Below are 20035 nucleotides of genomic sequence, written 5' to 3' on the forward strand. Positions count from 1 at the left end.
ATCATGTAAATAAAAATGTAATATTTTATATATAAGCCACACATAAACCTCAAGCAACCACATATAAACGCCTTGGCAGACACAGTTTTATCTGTGTATATATCAGCTCATCTACAAAATCAACATATTTTATAATCACAAAGCACAAGCAAACTTTACATTACCGTTTATTTAACATGTTTTCTGAATCCTGGCAACGTATGCACAAAATTATATATGCATGGATCCCACCACTAGGCGGCGAAAGTGGATCAGAATAGCGGCGCATCATCATCATCGGTCACTGCCGCACCTGCGCGGCTTGTAAAACCAGAGAGGAGAGAGGAGCCGTAAAGTCAGACTGGGTTGATTTTACAAGGAAGTCTGGAAACGGTCCACAAAGGCCTATCAAAACTCAGAGATCCTCTTTTTATTGCTACTACTCCAGGCTAAACACTGGCTCAGAGTTTGCGGTCAGCCGGTAAACAGTAGGCGGCCCAGAGCGCTTCTACCAGCTGGACAAACAATAACAATCCCTTTGCTGTCACATCATGAACCCTGAATAGTAAGTCGTGAGAACAGAACTATGAACATTTATGACCTCCCATAATTTCCTTTAACCTTTCGTTGGCAGGTCAACCAAATTTCCTATGCAGTTGCTGTTCAATTTATGTAATAATTAAATAGCAAATAGTATGAATTGTGTTACGGTTGGCACTGATAGCATTTGTCATGGTTGCAGACTGCACAATAGCTGCTCTGTAAATAAAAGTATGATAGGTATATATTCATATATATATATGTATATATGTGTGTGTGTGTGTGTGTATATTTATGTGTGTGTGTGTATATATATATATATATATATATATATATATATATATATATGTGTGTATATATAGGTGTGTGTGTGTATATATATATATATATACATATATAATTTAACTATTATTATATTAACATTATTATTAAATAATTATAAATAGAATTATATTATAGTATTTAATATTAGTATTATATGAATAATATATTTTATATATAAAATGAACATCTCAGAACTGTATTTTTTTTTGCATATTTTCACAGTGACTACTTATTCAAGCTTCTTCTGATTGGAGATTCTGGAGTCGGAAAATCTTGCATTCTATTGCGTTTTGCAGTAAGTGTTTGTTTTTTAACAGCATCTTTGGATATGAATGATCTCTGACCGGGTGTTAGAAATACGATTGATTTTTCTTTTCCAGGACGACACCTACACAGAGAGTTTCATCAGCACGATCGGAGTGGATTTCAAGATCCGAACTATTGAGTTGGATGGAAAAACTATTAAACTGCAGATAGTGAGTTTGTAGACTTTAGAATTCATCTTAAGTGTGCCTTTTAATGTCAATCTACAGTTAAATGAGACATGTAAATGTTTCCAGTGGGACACCGCTGGACAGGAGCGATTCCGCACGATTACATCTAGCTACTACAGAGGAGCTCATGGGATCATTGTTGTGTATGATGTCACGGATCAGGTTTGTGAGACTCCTTTCTAAAAAATTCACATCAATACTTGAAACATTTATGGTTGCTGCTTAGTAAAATAAAGGTTTACCTCTCAAATGTTATCACAACTGCACACATTCTTAAAAGTTTGATGCTGGTGTTTTTTCAGGAGTCCTACAACAATGTGAAACAGTGGCTGAAAGAAATCGATTGCTATGCAAGTGAGAATGTCAACAAACTACTTGTAGGAAATAAGTGTGACCTCACTACAAAAAAAGTTGTGGACTACACTACAGCTAAGGTTGGTTGGTAGGGAAATAATGAACTTCCTTTTAGACTAGTTAAAGAAATAGTTCACTCAACGAGAAAATGAGCTGAAAATTAACTCACCCTCAGGCCATCCAAGATGTAGATAAGTTTGTTTCACATTTACATTTAGTCATTTAGCAGACGCATTTATCCAAAGCGACTTACAGTTGGGGGATACATAAAGCGATTCTTCTTAAAGAGGCAAACAGACACAGGAAGTGCTTGTAATACCAAGTTTTTAGACATTGTTCTAAATTACACGCGCTCCTTCTTAGCAGAGGGCAATTATTATAATTGCCCTCGGCTAATTATAATAATTTCTTAAAATAATTTCTTCATTTGAACAGATTTGGAGAGGTTTAGCATTATATCACTTGCTCAACAATGGATCCTCTGCAGTGAATGGGTGCCGTCAGAATGAGAGTCCAAACAGCTGATCAAACATCACAATAATCCACAAGTAATCCACACCACTCCAGTTCATCAATTAATGTCTTCTGAAGTGTAAACCTTTTTGTTTATAAGAAAGATATTCATCAAGATGTTTTAACTTTTAAACCGTTGCTTCTGGCCAAAATACCACTTAATAACCCTTAATAATGCTTCCCCCAGTGAAAAAGTCATCTTGTCTGGATAACTTGTGGATTATTGTGATGTTTTATTTTCAAACTCTCATTCTGACGGCACCCATTCACTGCAGAGGATCTATTAGTGAGGTAAGCTATGTCATTTCAACACCAAACACTTTATAGTTATACATGAACTTACATTAACAGAAAACACTATTCTCTACAGAAAGACCATTCTTCTTTCTCCAACACTTTTTTCAGGAGTTTGCTGACTCTCTCGGCATCCCTTTCCTTGAGACGAGTGCCAAAAATGCCACGAACGTGGAGCAGGCCTTCATGACCATGGCAGAGGAGATAAAGAAGCGCATGAGGCCGGGGGCTTCAGGGGGTTCAGAGAAACCTGATCTTAAAATTGAAAGCACCCCGGTGCAACAGTCAGGCAGCGGGTGCTGTTAGATCACTGTCATATTTTCTCAGGGAGAGTGATGAGCAGGACTGGACACTGAGGCGTATTGTGTTGAGGTGGCCAATGTGGGTATTAACGACAGACTGTATCCTACATGGTGCTCAATAAAGTCTGAAATCATTACTGTTGCTTAACAAAACATTCATGGCTCTTCCCACATTTTTGTTGTCTTTGAAAATAAGACTAAAGCACAGGCACACACTGATGCAGGTATTTGCCTGAAAAATGAAGGTGAAAATGTCCAGATCACTGTGTTAATAGCTGTTAATGTTCACAATTGACCCAATCATATGAAAATTCATAAACAATGAACTGGGATTTGCAACTCGTTAAAGTGGTGCCTTTTCTTGTTCATGCTTTTAAGAAGATTAAGTGGTTGAGCGGTCATTGCAGGCATTGTTCATCCGCATGTTAAAGCAGGGACTCCAACATTCTCATTTGGAGTTTTACTGTGGTTCTGTGAGAATAAACAATGTTGTTTTGTGTGCATTTATTTGCTTCTAATTTCATTTTTGTGTGTGCCTGTGACTGCTTTATTATTGTATATAAAGGGAGCTTAAAAGGATAGTTTACCTAGAAATTAAACTCATAATTGATGTCACTTTGTGGTGCTCCAAATCTGTATGACTTTCGTCATGCAGAGTGCAAAATATTTTGAAGATGTTTTTATCTCAAATGAGTGGTATCCTAAAAACCATCACTAGATCCCATTGTATGGACAAAAAACATTTTTCAAAATATCAGTGCACAGTGCATTTCAGAGGCTGTAATTATTACTGAGTCGGTGGGACTGCTAGATAGCTTTTTATGATTTATTAAGTATAATAATAATAATTAAGAAAGTAATAACCACCAATTATTTTTTATAGAAAGAGCGTTTTACTGCGATCAGTGTGGCAAAACATTTATGTTTGCAGCACACCTGAAGAGACACCTGAGAATCCATACAAATGATAAGCCATACTTGTGCTCCATTTGTGGACAGAGTTATTCACATATGGACCATTTTAAAGAGCACCAGAAATGATATGCCAATGTGCGAGCACATGTGTGCTCTGAGTGTGGGAGTTCCTTTAATTTAGCCAGCCACTTGAAAGACCACCAAAAACTTCACACTGAAGAGAAACCTTACAATTGTACACACTGCGGAAAGAGTTTCTCACAGTCAGGATTTATGAAGAAACATGAGAGAATTCATACAGGAGTGAAGCCATACATTTTTGCCCTTCATGTGGGAGAGCCTTCTGTCAGTCAAGTGCACTGCTGAATCATATAAAAAAGCATTGCCCAAAGTTGTCACAGTGAGAAAAATAAGTAATCAAAAGAGCTGTTCATCTAAGTGGATCATACAATACTTGTAGTGATGAAATTTGTGCTTTTAGAAGTGGTCGAACAAAGTATTTGTTCAAACTGGTTGTGAAATGCTATAATTTTCTAGCTTTTTTTTGTTTTTTGGAGTAGCAGCAATATGATTTAAAATTAGCAACATTGTGTATCTATATATCACTGTTAAATAAAATACTACCTTGATCTGTTCATGTTTTTTTTAATTGGTATTTTAACAAGACCATACATGGTGCATTCAGTGAAAAATAAGAAATTACAGATTGTCTCAATATAAACCCATTCAAAACCATCCCACCCAAAAAAAACATTTGAATATGAAACCAAGAAAGAGAAAAAAAAGGTAAATAAATAAATAGAAAAGGATCTAAACAATAGAATAAACAAATAAAGATAAATACATAAAAAATAAATGAACATTCCTCTCTCAAGAGTCAATCTTCCCTCTTTCCAATAGATGTTACCGGTAATAGCAAGACACAATATATGCAACAACAATTTCTGATTGGCTGGTAGGTCTGTATAACTCGAGACAGCTATGAACTTGGCAGAGATTCCCTCTGTATGCCTGTGCCTTGTCCATTAATTGTATATAGCGGGACAAGTTATCCCTTACTTTTCAGCATGAGAAATACGAGGTGTGAGTGTGTGAGCTGTTTGAAATGCACGTGTCTCACGGTGAATGCGTGAGACTTGAGAGCCCTGTGGGCAAGGACTATCCGGCCAAAGTGGTGGCACAGTGTTCTAAATATTGACGGGTGATGATGGAACTGTACAATTTGGGACTTACACCAACTCTGCTCTTCCTTGCGAGACTGTCCCATCAGGACCAAAGATGGGATTAGGAGTTTTATGTATTTTAAAAATAAAAAAACGTATCAAAAAAAGAATTTTGACTCCAAACAAGCCAACTCATGCAGTGCTTAATGTACATACTGTACACATACAGGATTGCAGAACTTGCCCTGAGCATGTATGTCAAGCTGTGTGTGTGTGTCAGATTGTACACATTTCAGCTTATGAATGTTTTTTTTTTTTTTTTACATTTTGTTGGCTTGATGACGGGGGTAAAAGGCTCCCACTTAAAGCACTGTGGCTTCCCCACTCAAATGCAGATGCACAGTGTTCTCCATTGTGGGTTTGAACAAAACCAAAACTAGGAACAGTTTGGCTTGGGACAGAATGCTATCATCCATTGTGACGGTGAAAATGGCTGGCCTTGAGTCACAGTGCAACAAAATCAAAACGGCCTCACATGCAAGAAAATTGCTACAAAGAATATTGCACCTGAAAGAACCATTTACCGGATCATCAAGAACTTCAAGGAGAGAGGTTCGTCTGCATTGAAGAAGTCTTCAGGACGTCCCAGAGTGTCCAGCAAGTGCAGCCAGGCCCGTCTCCTCCTGAGGAGTCAGCTACAGAATCGTGTCAGCAGCAGTGCAGAGCTTGCTCAGGAATGACAGCAGGTTGGTGTGAGAGCATCTGCACACACAGTGAGGTGAAGACTTTTGGACAACGGCCTAGTGTCAAGAAGGGAAGCAAAGAAGCCTCTTCTCTTCAAGAAAAACGTCAAGGACGGACTGAAATTCTGCAGGAAGTACAAGGATTGGACAGCAGAAGACTGGTGCAAAGTTATTTTCTCTGATGAAGCTCCCTTCCGACTGTTTGGGACATCTGGAAAATCGATTGTTCGGAGAAGAAAAGGTGAATGCTACCATGAGTCCTGTGTTGTGCCAACAGTGAAGCATCCTGAGACCATCCATGTGTGGGGTTGCTTTTCAACCAAGGGAGTGGGCTCTCTCACAATTCTGCCCAAAAACACTGCCATGAATAAAGAATGGTATCAAAACGTCCTGCAAGAGTGACGACTTCTAACGATCCATGAGCAATTTGGTGATCCGTGCATTTTCCAGCATGATGGAGCACCATGTCACAAAGCAAGAGTGATAAAGAAGTGGCTCGAAGATCATTACATTGAAATTTTGGATCCGTGGCCAGGCAACTCCCCGGATCTCAATCCCATAGAGAACCTGTGGTCAGTCCTCAAAAGGCGAGTGGACAAGCAGAAGCCCACAAATTGTGATCAACTCCAAGAACTAATAAGGCAAGAATGGATCGCCATCAGTCAGGATTTGGCCCAGAAGCTAATAGCAGCATGCCAGAGCAAATTGCAGAGGTTATTAAGAACAAGGATCAACACTGTATTTACTTTTTTTTGCCAATAAAAGCCTTTAAAACTTATGATATGCTTATCATTGTTTTTCAGTATACCATATAAATGTGGAAAAATTATCTACAAATACTGAAGTACAAAACTTATGTCACTGTGAAAACTTTTGGCCATGACAGTACACTTAGCACTGCACGAGTTGGCTCGTTTGGGGCCAAATTTCTTTTTATTGATAAATTTGTATCTTTGAAATTTATACATTTATTTTATTTGGATTGATTTGTCTGTGTTTTATCAGATTTACTAATCGTTATTTATGCTGGTCAATTATGAACAAATAGGTAAAATTGAACTGCTAGCAAAAACTTAAGAGAATTGTGTGGGCCGAGGAGTCGCTCCTCCCCTAACAGATATAATCTCACTCCAAACTTTCAGTAGCCCCTCACTGCAGAACACAAGATCCAGGGGACGTGGTTGGATCCACATCTAGGGGGTGGAGATGGGTAGGTTTAGGGCTGGAGATGTGTGGGTTTAGGGATCAGGGGGTGGAGACGGGTAGGTTTAGGTATATGTAAAGTGGGAGGAGTTGGATCTGGATCCAACCACGCCCCCTGGATCTTGTGTTCTGTGAGGACCATCTCCAAACTTTTGAGAAAAATTGAGAGCCCTGTATATGGCGATCGGGCTACCTTGAAACATCAGCTTGCCTCTTTTAGCGTTTTTTTTTTTAACAGTCTCTACTTGAGCCTTGCAGATGACCAGCTCTTTAGCGGTGCAGCGTGCGGCTTTTCTCCGGTCGTGGGTTTTCCGATGAGAGCCTATGAGCCCGGTCAATCTCCGGTGGAGAAGACAAAACATCCTTTTCCAGGACGTCAAATAGGAGCTGTGAAAATAACGCAGAAGGACGACTCCGGCAGCCCAATTATGCCAACATTGTTACGGCGGCTGCGCCATTCGAGAAATGTGCCACATATTTCTGAATTCATCGGTTTAACCCTAATCACGGAGATAAAATTGTTATTTTACTCAACATATAAGTCATACATGAATGAATGACCATATCCACATGTTTTATGTGTAAAGGTTTTTGGTTTTTATTTTATTTGGTTTGAATTTTTTTATATTTATCAAAAGCAAATGCATTGCTACTGTAAAACATTCAAGTTTATTTAAGTGTTTTTGAGGATAAATTTACTAAATTGCCTAGTGTCAACTGCAAAAACTTTCTTTTGCAAAACTTTTTCTTTTGCAAAACTTTATTATTTTGCATATATATGTGGCACTATATTGACTCCATATACTTTGGGCTGTGGCGCGCCCTCTTTTGGCGAGTTGATATTGCGGCGCTTCTGCGTCTTCCCGGTTGTTGCAGATTTCACTGGTGGGCGCTGTTTTGAGATCATTATCCAGCTGCCGTCATACTCTCAGCTTTTATGTAACTTAACTTAATCGCTCCCAAATACTACTGCTTTTTCTGCCTGTTTTCATCAAGACAGAAGCTTCTGAAACTAAGGACAGTGTCTCGGTATGTTGCTGTGTGTTGTTTGGTGTCCTGCCTGTTACTGGAGTAACTAGCTAATTTAGCTAACGTTAGCCGGTTAGAATAGGGACGTCAGCTGTCTTTTTTCTTTTAATTCCCTACTCTTTTTTTGTTGTTGTTGTTGTTGATAGTATTACCGTATTTTAACCAAGTATAGTAGACAAGGTGAGATATACGGTATAAATAGCGAAAAGAAGCTGTAAAACATACAGTGGTTCAGGAACTTAAAAGTTGCTGCGTTAGCCTTCAGTGTTTTTTTAAAACTTGTTTATGCTTATGACTGCTAATTTTGCTATGAAAACTACTATCAAATTGAATAACTTTTTCTTCTTTTTATGCTTAGTTTGTACGGATTATACCAATAACAAATAGCAATAAAAATGCCTTGTATTTCCTACTCAGAAGTAGTGTTTGTTTCTGGATTAGATGGAGGGAGATGGTGACGACTTCCCCCCTGAGCCGTCAGAGCACTCTCATTCCCAGCGAGGAAGTGTGGCTTCTTCAGTCACCAGAGGTTAGTTTTCTGTTCCTTAACGTTTCCTCTCTTGATCTGATGTCACCAGACTGGAGGTCCTGATCTGATCATGCTTGACCTGACATGATCATTTGTCCCTCTTGTGTTTCTCCAGCTCAGGATTTGTTGGTGTACTTGGCGAGCAACAGTGCAGTTCACTTGACTTTGGAGGGTCTCAGCTGTATGAGTGCGCAGGAGCTCGGCCGCAATGTCCGAGAAGCTCTCAACATTCCCAATTCTGCCGTAGATGTGTTCGCTTTCTGGTTCTGCTCTCCTTTGCTTGGTAATGATTGTTCTTTTGTGCTCTGGTCAGATGTCAGACTGATACAGAATCTATGACCTTTTCGTATTTAGGTTATGAAGAAGGGCAAGCACAATGATGGCATTTACAGTGTCTTTGGCTGATTTGCAAGAGAAGTGTTGGGAGGGGACATCAGGAAGTGCTCAGGGCGTTAAAGTCACCCGCTGGCATTTATGGATTATTTGATGTCTTTTAAAACATTTACTTTTTAATGTCTGGAATACACTACATGACTTTTAGAATTTTTAATTGGTACAGATTTGAAAACACTAGGCATTATACACTTGCCAACTTTGTAATGGATACAGAGAAAAACATGACAAAAGAAAGCAATATGCATTTTTTTTTTTAAACATCTGTTATCTGTCAACTCTGCCCAAAATCTGCAGACTGGCACCGACTTTCGGCTACTAGTGTCGACTCATCCATACTAAAAATTAGGGCAAAATTCTGAGCAAAAATTGTGTGTTCTGTTCCAACCTTTAGTTAGACATATAGTCTTATTGATTAACAGATGAAGTCCGCCCTAGTGTTTGATCATCGTATTTTTTTATGGAGTCCTTCTTACTGTTTTCTCACCTTTAGTCTAATTTTGTTGTGATATGTTTGAACAGACCTGCAGTTGAAGCCGAAACATTTGCCATACAAGCTGTGTCGTCAGTGGCAGGACCTGCTGTACCGCTTTACCGAGGCCCCCCCAGAAGACATTTCTCAAGGTATGCTTGTGTGTTTGCTTTTGCACATTTCACTTTACTTGAAATTTTAGGTGTTTAACAAAAACACATCTTTGTATTTTTCAGATGAGCCATGTCTTCTGTACAAAAGAAATGTTTTTTATCCCAGGTCAAAAGAACTTCAGGTGTGTTTATTTAGTGTTTTAAAGGGAATGTTTATGGAAAAATTAAGATTCTCTTATTTACTCACCCTCATGTATTTCCAAACGTATGTACTTATGACTTATTTCTTTTTGGAGGTCAGTGGGGCCCAATACAGTTCTTTCAGCTGCACAACAAAAGAAGATATTTTGAAGAATGTTTTAGTGGTTTTTTTTGTCCATATAATGAGTTAATAGGGTCCAATACAGTTTTGGACCCCAGTGACTTTCATTATATTTATTCATTCATTTCCAAAAATCTTTTTTATTTTACTGAAGAAAGTAAGTCAGGTTTGGAACCACATGAGGCTGAGTAATTGATGAAACATTTGGGTGAAATATCCCTTTAAGCCCAGTGCACACTTTAAGTTTTTCTTTGTCTTCTAAGATGTTTGCTTGTCAGATCATGCAATATGACCCCAGAGAGATATTGCGCAAAAGCCAAAGCCACATGTACAATGTCAAATGCCTTGCATGTCAGGCTGTGCAACGCTGTACTGTACATCTTATCAAAGACTTTGGACTTGATTGAGCGTTTGTGTCTAGAGTTATTAGGCTGGCCAGTGGAGGTCATGGACCGCTTATTCTTAAGAGCGATCATGGCATAAAGCTTCCAAAAGAGATTTATGTTACATATCAATCATATAGACATGCATAATCTTTTACAATTCCTCATGTTTACCTCAGACATACAGTGTGCACCAGGCTTTTGACTCAAAGACCCATGTAGCCTATGGTATTTCTAGTATTTCTGCTTCAGTTATGGCAAAGCTGATTGTTTACTTTTTTTTTTTTATTTATTAACAGAATTTGAAGTATTGATATATTAAATAATTTCATTTCAAAATTTGTTTTGTGATTCCATGACGTGAATTTATGTTGTGTAACATCTTTATTTTGTAATGTCAGATTGAAGATGAAGGAGTGTTGAGGCTACTTTATGATGAGGCCCAGATGAATATTTTGGAGGGTCGTTACCCCTGTGACCCAGAACACTGGCTGACATTGGGAGCTTTGTCCTGTGCCATTGAGCTGGGGACTGGACTTGATGACCAGGCTCTAACAGTGGCAATCAGGTGCCCTTCTCTGCTCCTACATCAGTGATTAAATGGTTAAAGGGTTAGATCATCCAAAAATGAAAATTGTGTCATTAATCACTCACCCTCATGTCATCCCAAACCCGTAAGACCTTCGTTTATCTTTGGAAACATAAATTAAGATATTTTGATGAAATCAGAGAGCTTTCTGACCCTGCATAGACAGCACTGTAACTGTAATGTTCCCAGGCCCAGAAAGGTAGTAAGGACATCAGTAAAACAGTCCATGTGATATCAGTGGTTCAACAGTAATTTTATGAAGCTACGAGAATACTAATTGTGTGCAAAGAAAACAAAAATAACGACTTTATTCAACAATTCTTCTCTTCCGTGTCAGCGTCCACCGCCATTCACAAGAGTATGTCTATGAAGGGTCAGAAAGCTCTCAGATTTCATCAAAAATATCTTAAATTGTGTTCTGAAGATGAACGAAGGTCCTACGGGTTTGGAACAACATGAGGGTGAGCAATTAATGACACAATTTTCATTTTTGGGTGAACTGTCCCTTTAATGTAAAGTTGAGGTTTCACTTCCCTTTGTCCATTTTTTTTATTTTCAATGTTTGGTTTCACTCTATTTTGAAGTATATTCAGGTTTTGGTTTATAGTTATTTGCTTGAAATTATGCATAATTTACTGCATTTATGTTTGTTTTTGTATTTAGCAGGTGCTTTTATCCATAGCAACTTATGAAATTGCATTGTAATACACAATGCCAGATTTATTAGACAACTAGATAAGGAAACAAGTTACTGTTGTTACTATACTAAGTACATGTGTAACAGAGACATGTGTAAGTATTGTATTTTGAGTTGTTTTTATTTTAAAAATACTAATTTAAATGTAACTTAGAATTTAATTAATATGTTTTCATCATTCCGTCCTAGAATTATTTAGCTGACTATTACGGTGTAATTTGTTATGAACTAATTTGCTGTAATTACTTTCAATTTCTACCTGTAATGTTATTTCAGAGAGAAGAAGCTGTCATCATTCCTACCGGCCCACGCTGCATTAGGAGGAGGAGGTTTTCTGTCCACACTGAGGGGGAGAGGCGGGAGGAATGCAGAGATGGAGCAAAATCTTATAAAGGAGTATCGTTCAGTCTGCTCCTCTGCTGCCACTGGCTCCAGTCTGGAGCCCATTGCTCTGCTGCACCAGTACCTCAGGAGCTGCCACACCCTGCCTTACTACGGGTATGATCATTGCAAGTGGAGAGCTGTTCAAATATGAAGTGTCTGAGCCTTACGTATGTGTATTTATTTATTTTTCCAGATGTGCTTTTTTCATGGGTGAGACAGACAAGCCAGCCCAGGGTCTCCTTCACAGAGGTGGCCGTAAGGCTGTGAGTGTGGGCATCAGTCTGGAAGGAGTGTATGTCATGGATGTGAAAGAGAAGCACGTCCTCCTGGGTCTCAAGTTCAGTGAGCTTTCCTGGGATCACAGCTATCCAGAGACAGAGGGAGACTCACATATACTCTGGCTGGAGTTTGATGGGGAGGAGGCTGGCATGCCTGTCAACAAGTTATTAAAGATTTATTCAAAACAGGTGAGCACATAATGACTAATGTTTTTATGTTTGACAGTGTAAGCGAGTATTGTAGCAGTAAAATAAGTAAATGCAAATAAAATGATAATTTTTGCATTTTAATATTATCAGATGAATTGTTACATAAATATATTTCTTTATCAAACAAATTAATATTTTAATTCAAGGATACATTCAATCGGACAAAATAGACCTAAAGACATCTATAATGTAACACACGTTTCAAATAAATGCTGTTCCATCTTTTTATTAATCAAGGAATCCTGAAAAAAAAAAAAAGAAGTATCAGTTTCCACAAATTTTATTTATTTTTTTTTTAAATAGCAGAATAACTGTTTTCAGTAAGATATGTTTCTTGAGAAATGTTTAATAAGAAGAAATGTTTCTTGAGCAGCAAATCAGCATATTAGAATGATTTCTGGAGGATCATGTGACTCTGAAGACTACAGTAATGGAATAAATTACATTTATATAGAAAAGTTATTTTAAGTTGTAATAATTTTTCACAATATTTCCATTTTTACTATGTATTTTGATTAGTGGTCGACCGATATTGGTTTTTTGACAGCCGATGCCAATATCTTGGAAAGCAGGATGGCCGACATAAAGCCGATATAATTTGATGTATTTTAATTAATATTTAAGAAATTTTAAATCATTTGAAAATTGATTAAAAAATAAATGTGTTAAATAAACATACTTATACTTTAGATGACAAAATATTTTCACATATAAATAAATATTTAATACAAATATAATTAAAAAGGAAATAAACACTGTAACCAACAGGGCACTCAGTATTCTTGGAAGTTTGTGTGCATTAATCATTTTTTCAAATAAAGCCAAGGTAACACTCATTTTACATACAGCACACAGTGAAAATGACATGAATATGACAGTGGGAAAATGCATAAAGCGCAGCATAATTTAAAATCACGAGTTTAAAGTTTGTCGATCGCGCGTCTCCAGTGAAGCTGAACTCTCCTCCTGTCAGCATTCAATTCACACGGATCGACCGTCACGCAGAGAACACGCGATCATGCTGGATACAAATGCATACTTCACAAGATCTCACAACTGGATCCGACTAACTTATCGGCCAATGCCGATATATCGGCCTTGGCGATATATCGGTCGACCACTAATTTTGATTACTGACCCCAAATTTAGAACATTTTTATGTATGTACATTTTTATGATATACTTCTGTATAACCTATATATACTTGTATTATACTTGTATAGTTGTATTACATAAGTACTTTGTTTTGTCCTCTAGGCGGAACTAATGAGTGGTCTTATTGAGTTTTGTGTGGAGTTGCGCTCTGTTGGCGAGTCAGCAGCCGCTGGTACTGACGGTGAGGTCACACCTTCCCAAGAACCTACGGGTCGGGAAACCAATGGGAAAACCCGAGAGCGACAGCAGGGGAAACTGCGCAGACAAAGCAGTGTGGTCTGTAGCCGAGTCCATTCACTCAACACCATCAGCTACGTTGATGACGGTAAGAGACTAAAATTGCATTGGTGCGATGGACGCACCTGGTGTTCATTTGTTCTGCCCATTAACTTTTATCGTCTACAATGAAGAAATAATAAACTGGGACAAAGCTCATTTTAATTTACCTCCATTGTTTCAGGCAAAGAGATTAAACGTCTGAAGCCCAAAAGAGCTGCTTCTTTCTTCACGCGACACGCTCAGCCTCCCACTTACTCGGAGGTTCAGGTGACTGAAAGTTTGGAGCAAGGGTGAGCCCCGGCTTCAACACTGCCCTCTTCTGCCCGGTGACCAAAACTACATCTGTCTATTTAGATCCTCAGAGACACGGTGCAAAACCAACTGAATGGACCGATCGGACCAAGAACACAGACTGAAGAGCTAAACCAGTATTTATAGATAATTTGTGCGTTATGTCACAGGTTTAAGTTAAAGCTTTCTCTGTTGGCCGTTAAAAACTAATGTGAAATTTGCTTCAATAATGCTGTTCTGTTAAACTAACTTAAAGATATTTTGGTGCAAGTTCAAGACTATGAGACACGATCCGAAAGCTCTGTTTAGGTCACTGTTCTGAATGTAGTTTCTACTATGCAAACATCAAACCAAACTACATCCCAGTGGCTGTAAATCAAGAGTACAGTAGTCCAGCACTTTAATCCATGTCACTAATACTGCTTAAACTAGACCTGCTGCACCAAAGCAAACAGTCAATGCCTCTAGTATAGGACAACCGCTCCTATATGCAAAACCAGGGCTGCTGTCTGTGGCAAAGCATTGCAAAGACAGCACAGACTGAGATTATGACATTCTGTGCTACTTGTCTGCTGAATGTGTGTATTGTTTTTGCTGTCTTGTTTACTACAGGGCTTGTTTGCATATGCAGACTTCTTATTTGTAACAAGATTTTTTTGTGTGTTCAGTGGTGACCAAAGGTAAATCATGACTCGACACATTGAGTGCAGTTGACTGTAGTAGTGGTCCCACTACCTTGTTGCTCTGGAGAATCATATCTTTCTGATGGTGTGCATGTAATGCACTGCTGAAAACAATCCAGGTCATATGTGAGCATAATCTGCATTTGTAAAGCAGAGAGAACTTTATTTAATACATTGAATCACCAGTTGTGTAGGTGCTTGATGATCAATAGGTGATGTATGTCTGCTATTTCTATTTAGCGATGCTTTTACAATGTATGAAACCCTAAGCGTTGTACTGTGTTTCCAGTCTTTTAGAGCTTGAATGTACCTAACTGTAGGAAATGTATATGATTTTTTTTACTAAAATAATATTAATAGGGCCCGACATTAACAATTGTCCATGACAGTTAGAAGAAAAATGTCAAAGGAGGTTATTTAATCATAACCTCTGATTCTGAACGTCCAGTTATTCACCCTGTGGCATCATTACCAAACAATTTGGGAACTTTACTGATGGTCTGAATTGTGAAGAATTACTAAATTAATGAATTTGTACATTATACCTCCTGTTTTGGTAATTAATGTCAATGCACTGCTTTTTTACAAATGACTTAATTGTTCTTAAACGTTACAGTACCTGTCAAATCTTAATGTCAAGCCCTACATTAACAGGTCATCAGTTACCTGACACAATTCTGTATTTATCAATGCATGACATCTGTTGTCTTGAATTGATTTTGTGGTGTGCATGTTTCTTTACCTGCTTACACTCGATCACATTTAAAAGTGTGGAAAATGAAAACTTTGGCATAACAAGCTGAACTGTGAAAGGAAAACGGCCAGCTGAATGGTGCAAAACGATCAGTACACCCACTGCATTTCTGTATTTATGCAAAACGCTTGTCAAGATGATAATCCTAAAAGGCTTAGTCCCAGACCTTCTGTACCATATTATATTTTCCACTCTAAAGCTAATCCAATGTTTATATTTCAGGCTGAACATCTGTCACACATATGTACCTACTAACTGTGCTGTAGATAGTCCCATCTGTGTTATAGAAATACTGAATCTGTCGATACTAATTTAAAGTGCCTTTTTTACATTTAATCTGTTGCTAGAGTTTTGCTGTCATCTGTCTCTTGAAATTGTATCTCCACTACCTTTTGTTGTTTATGAGGTTTTATACACAAATTTATAAAATGTGTAAAATGAACTAAAACCGTTTATATGCAACATTAAACCTTTTTATTCCCGCTTTGTACTAACTTCTGGCATACATATCAGTAAATAATTTTCTGTATAATGGATTTTTTTATTAATGTTTTATTTAAACGAACAATGCTTGTAATAAGGTCTTTGATGTGTAATAGAATTACATCTTGAGGAGAAAAAGAAGGAACGAAATAAATGTAACTAAATATTGTGTATAATTTCATGCATGGAAGCAGTGACAAGCATTCATTATTTTTTAAGATTTTAACATTTACATTATTTACATTTTCGTTATTATATACAAATTATATTTTACCACTATACATACAGTATAACTCACGCCCGGACCTTTATTTTGAAATACTGTCTTCAGTAACGCCATTTTGGATCAGCAGCCCCATCAACAAACTGAGTTGGCAGGTTGCAACCAGAGCTCTTGCAACAGATGTTTTGTTGACATCTGTCATTCATTCATGAGATAAAGTCCTTCTCGCTCTGACATTAGGCTATAGTTGAACTGTGGTAGAAATGAGTTCAGCTACAACCCCACCGGATTCGGACCCGACCGGGCGGCGGCAGGTTCACAGTATGCTGAAGCTCTACTACGGCATGAATGAGGAAGGAAAAGTCGAGTCTCTGGATCCGTGTGATATCAACGGACCGCATTTCGACCCAGAGGTTTATTTAAATAAGGTAGTGTGATGAATAATGACAAAGAGTAGGTGTTTATTGTGTATTATATAGGGGTGTACACATCTGTTAGCAGTGTGGCAACGAGTAAGCTGTCACTGGTTTTATTCAGCGTTTTATGCCACATATAAATTATTCTCCCATAAATACACGTATGTGACTGTATTTGTTTGCTAGAAGGCTAAAATGTACTGTGGTTTGTCTTTGAAATGTCTTGTTTGTGTTTCAGTTGAGGAAGGAGTGTTCTCTGGGTGAGCTGATGGATCATGAGAGCTGCACGGTGAAACAGATCAGATCTCTGGACAGTGACATGCAAACCCTGGTTTATGAAAACTACAATAAGTTCATCTCAGCTACAGGTTAGTGAACAGATGAAAGTTGTTCAGATATTACTATTGAAGTCACCATGAACTCATAATTGACTATTCTTATTCTCATTTATTTTGCAGTGTATGGCTCTTATTTAATTTTATTTGTCTCTCCACAGACACAATCAGAAAAATGAAGAATGATTTCAAGAAGATGGAAGATGAAATGGACTGTTTGTCTGCGAACATGGCTGCTATCACAGAGTTTAGTGCCCACATTAGTGGGACATTGCAGGACCAGCATGCACAGATCACTAAACTATCAGGTATGAATATTATAATGTGATAGAAATGGATCACATTAATAATAAATGATCCATGACCGAGGCTTGTATTGGTAGTATAACAACCATTATGATTTCAAGGTCTGATTTCAAGGTGAAATTGATTTCTGCCTCCACATAAGCCATGAATCTTTCATCTTCTGTATAGGTGTTCACACTCTCCTACGTAAGCTCCAGTTCCTGTTTGAGCTGCCAGCAAGGCTCAATAAGTGTCTGGAGCTGCAGGCCTATGCCCAGGCAGTGAGTGCCCACCGGAGGGCACGCTGTGTACTGCAGCAGTATAGTCATATGCCATCTTTCAGGGGCATCCAAGATGACTGCCATGTCATTATGGAGCAGCTCGCTCAACAGCTGCGGCAGAAATTCAGGTCTGTGCTTGCTGGGATGTCAAGGCATATATTTGTATTAGTTAAAATAAAATACAATAACTGTGTTTCACCTAGTAGAATTTAGTGAAGAGCATCTGAACTTTTGATTTTGTGTTTGGTATAGTTCACCCAAAAATGAAAATTCTGTCATTAGTTACTCACCCTCATCTCGTTCCAAACCCGTAAGACCTTCGTTCATCTTCAGAACACAAAATTAAGACATTTTTAATGAAATCCGAGGGCTTTAGATCCTCCATAGACAGCAATACAACTACCACGTTAAAGGCCCAGAAAGGTAGTAAGGACATTTTGCGCACAAAAATAATTCTGGTAGCTTCATAAAATTAAGTTTGAACCACTAATGTCAATTGGACTATTTTAACGATGTCATTACCTTTCTGGGCCTTAAACATGTCAATTGCATTGCTATCTATGCAGGGTCAGAAATCTTGAATTGGATTTCATCAAAAACATCTTAATTTGTGTTCTGAAGATGAATGAAGGTCTTACAGGTTTGGAATGACATGAGGGTGAGTAACTAATGACAGAATTTTCATTTTTGGGTGAACTAACCCTATAAAAATCATTGACTTGAGTCAAAATGCCTTCCATAAAATCTAATCTCATGTACTTTGTTAATTCATATTTGCTTGCAGGGATGGAGGTTCGAGTGCTAAAGACCTTTCTGAATGTGTTGAGCTTCTTCTGCAGTTAGACGAGCCAGCGGAAGAGCTCTGTGACAAATTCCTCAGCCATGCCCAGTCTAGGTTGGAGGCAGATCTCCAAGGACTGGAGGCGGAGCTTATAGACTCTCTGGTTACTGATACCGGCGGAGGCTTGGTTCAAAAAACAAATCCTGGATCAAATCCTGTATCTCCTTCTAGTTCTTCTACGACCAATCCATTCCTCTCTCCTACTGCCGGAACAGACATTCTTGAGTTCATAGATCGAGGGTGTAATGAGTTTGTCAGCAATCTCTGTTTAGTCATTGCCTCCTATCAAGAATTGTTTATCAACCATCCACAGGAGGGTGAATTAGCTTCAAAGAAAATCCCAGAGATGGCTAATGGCAAGCTACATGTGTTTGTGGACACTCTGGCTGCTAGATACTTCTCTCTAGTAGAGAGGAGGATACAAGAAGAGAAGGGAGTGGGTGATAACTCTCTGTTAGTGAGAGCCCTGGATCGCTTCCATCGCAGATTACAGGCAATATCCAAACTACTTCCGGGGTCGGCAGTGCCCAGCCAAGGAACGGAGATAGTGGTGCGGGCAGCAAGAGAGAGAATCAAACAGTACCTGTCTGCCTTACAAACCTTCTACCATGACAGCCTTACTGATGTAAGACAGGCTTTGGCTGCACCTCGTCTATCAGTGGGAGGGGCTAGTGCATCAGGAGGCGGGGCTACTAGTAAAGATGCCACACCCAGTCTGCCAGAACTGCTGACATCCTTATCAAACTTTATTCTGAATCAGTTAAAGTCTGTATTAGCATCAGTGCATCTCTTCACAGCAAAGGACATCACATTCTCCAACAAGCCCTATTTCAAGGTAAAGAATAAAGTGTATATATCTAAGTTATGTATATAAAAGTACCAAGTATAGGACATTTTAGTATAGGACCTTCTATTTACAGTAACCCTCTGGTTTTCCTCGCTTAGGGGTCACACTTGTGATCCTCGGTGATTAAAACATTTTCAGTCATTTTTTAAAATATTTAGTATTTTTGTATTAAAGCTGCAGTCCGTAACTTTTTTTGGTTAAAAATTATCCAAAATCAATATTTGAGCAAGTACATAACCAGCCAGTGTTCAAAACTATCGCCTTACTTTAGCCCGATTCACAACGGTTAGCTTATAATAATGTTTTCTAATTTGAGTGGTACGGGTAGGTTTTCGCGGGAAATTCGAGCATGCCGCTGCGTCATTACGTCACGTCTGTAAACATAAAGAAGTTGTCCCGGCTACTAGGCTATCGCATGTGAGGATCCTGCAGGTGGCTGATCGTTTATAGCCTTTTCTCACAGCAGCTGGAATATTTAAATGTCAAAAAATAATTTTGATGGCGGATTGTAATCCAGAAAGGATTATATGAAACACAAGTGAATGAAATTAAATTATATTCCAGTTTTAAATGTGCTTCTGATTACAGATAGCCTGGGATTACACAAGATTTGTATTTTAAAGACAACCAGTTCGAAGGAAGCATAGTTTGCTTTTTGGGTTAAAAGAATTTCTTGGTATGAAATTCGAATGGTATGACAATTAGAGGTTAGACTGTACAGAAATTGAAATCTACACACACACTGATGTTGTTAACATTAATAATCTGAGAATAAAGTATAACAATAATAATTTGCACGGTTTGATGTGATATGAGCTAATCGATCTTTAGATTTAATCACCATATAGTGCGATTGTAATGCTTTTTTCCTCAGTTGGTCAGAACAAACGTGGCAGACTTGTTACTTGTTCAGATGACAATATCCGGGCTTATTTGAGT

At 38.2% G+C, this 20035-nt stretch overlaps 3 protein-coding genes across 4 annotated transcripts in view; all 3 read left to right on the forward strand.

Moving 5' to 3' along the window:
- The first annotated feature begins 263 nt into the window (after positions 1-263).
- Positions 264-2943, forward strand: LOC107693937 (ras-related protein Rab-1A-like). The gene is made up of 6 exons (XM_016493506.1): positions 264-544; positions 1066-1138; positions 1224-1319; positions 1404-1499; positions 1640-1771; positions 2610-2943. Exons 1-6 carry the CDS (start codon positions 531-533, stop codon positions 2802-2804), a joined length of 606 nt encoding a protein of 201 aa, XP_016348992.1. The 5' UTR covers positions 264-530; the 3' UTR covers positions 2805-2943.
- A 4762-nt stretch (positions 2944-7705) lies between these two features.
- LOC107693939 (putative FERM domain-containing protein FRMD8P1) lies at positions 7706-15863 on the forward strand. 2 transcript variants are annotated; one of them, XM_016493509.1, is made up of 10 exons: positions 7706-7853; positions 8271-8382; positions 8498-8665; positions 9298-9399; positions 9484-9542; positions 10467-10633; positions 11628-11849; positions 11929-12202; positions 13481-13703; positions 13839-15863. In XM_016493509.1, the coding sequence occupies exons 2-10, from the start codon at positions 8295-8297 to the stop codon at positions 13949-13951; spliced, it is 1416 nt and encodes a 471-aa protein (XP_016348995.1). In that variant the 5' UTR covers positions 7706-7853; positions 8271-8294; the 3' UTR covers positions 13952-15863. The 2 variants fall into 2 exon arrangements, with proteins under 2 accessions (XP_016348995.1, XP_016348994.1); XM_016493508.1 differs by having other exon boundaries at positions 8295-8382.
- Positions 15864-16212: 349 nt separating this feature from the next.
- The window catches only part of LOC107693938 (vacuolar protein sorting-associated protein 51 homolog), a 10694-nt gene continuing 6871 nt past the window's right edge, over positions 16213-20035 (forward strand). Inside the window, exons 1-5 of the mRNA XM_016493507.1 lie at positions 16213-16519; positions 16746-16875; positions 17004-17150; positions 17317-17536; positions 18193-19084. Of these exons, the coding sequence (XP_016348993.1) occupies positions 16355-16519; positions 16746-16875; positions 17004-17150; positions 17317-17536; positions 18193-19084 (1554 nt within the window). The 5' untranslated portion in view covers positions 16213-16354. The remainder of the gene's footprint in view (positions 16520-16745; positions 16876-17003; positions 17151-17316; positions 17537-18192; positions 19085-20035) is intronic.

The sequence above is a fragment of the Sinocyclocheilus anshuiensis genome, unplaced genomic scaffold (assembly GCF_001515605.1).
Source record: "Sinocyclocheilus anshuiensis isolate Anshui unplaced genomic scaffold, SAMN03320099.WGS_v1.1 scaffold694, whole genome shotgun sequence".
Lineage (NCBI taxonomy): Eukaryota > Metazoa > Chordata > Actinopteri > Cypriniformes > Cyprinidae > Sinocyclocheilus > Sinocyclocheilus anshuiensis.

Coding starts and splice junctions, on each gene's coding strand:
- LOC107693937 (XM_016493506.1), top strand. Junction 1,139..1,223: donor GCATTCTATTGCGTTTTGCA/GTAAGTGTTTGT, acceptor TTTCTTTTCCAG/GACGACACCTACACAGAGAG. Junction 1,320..1,403: donor AAACTATTAAACTGCAGATA/GTGAGTTTGTAG, acceptor AAATGTTTCCAG/TGGGACACCGCTGGACAGGA.
- LOC107693939 (XM_016493509.1), top strand. CDS start 8,295: ATGGAGGGAGATGGTGACGACTTCCCCCCTGAGCCGTCAGAGCACTCT. Junction 8,666..9,297: donor GTTCTGCTCTCCTTTGCTTG/GTAATGATTGTT, acceptor ATGTTTGAACAG/ACCTGCAGTTGAAGCCGAAA. Junction 9,543..10,466: donor CCAGGTCAAAAGAACTTCAG/GTGTGTTTATTT, acceptor TTGTAATGTCAG/ATTGAAGATGAAGGAGTGTT.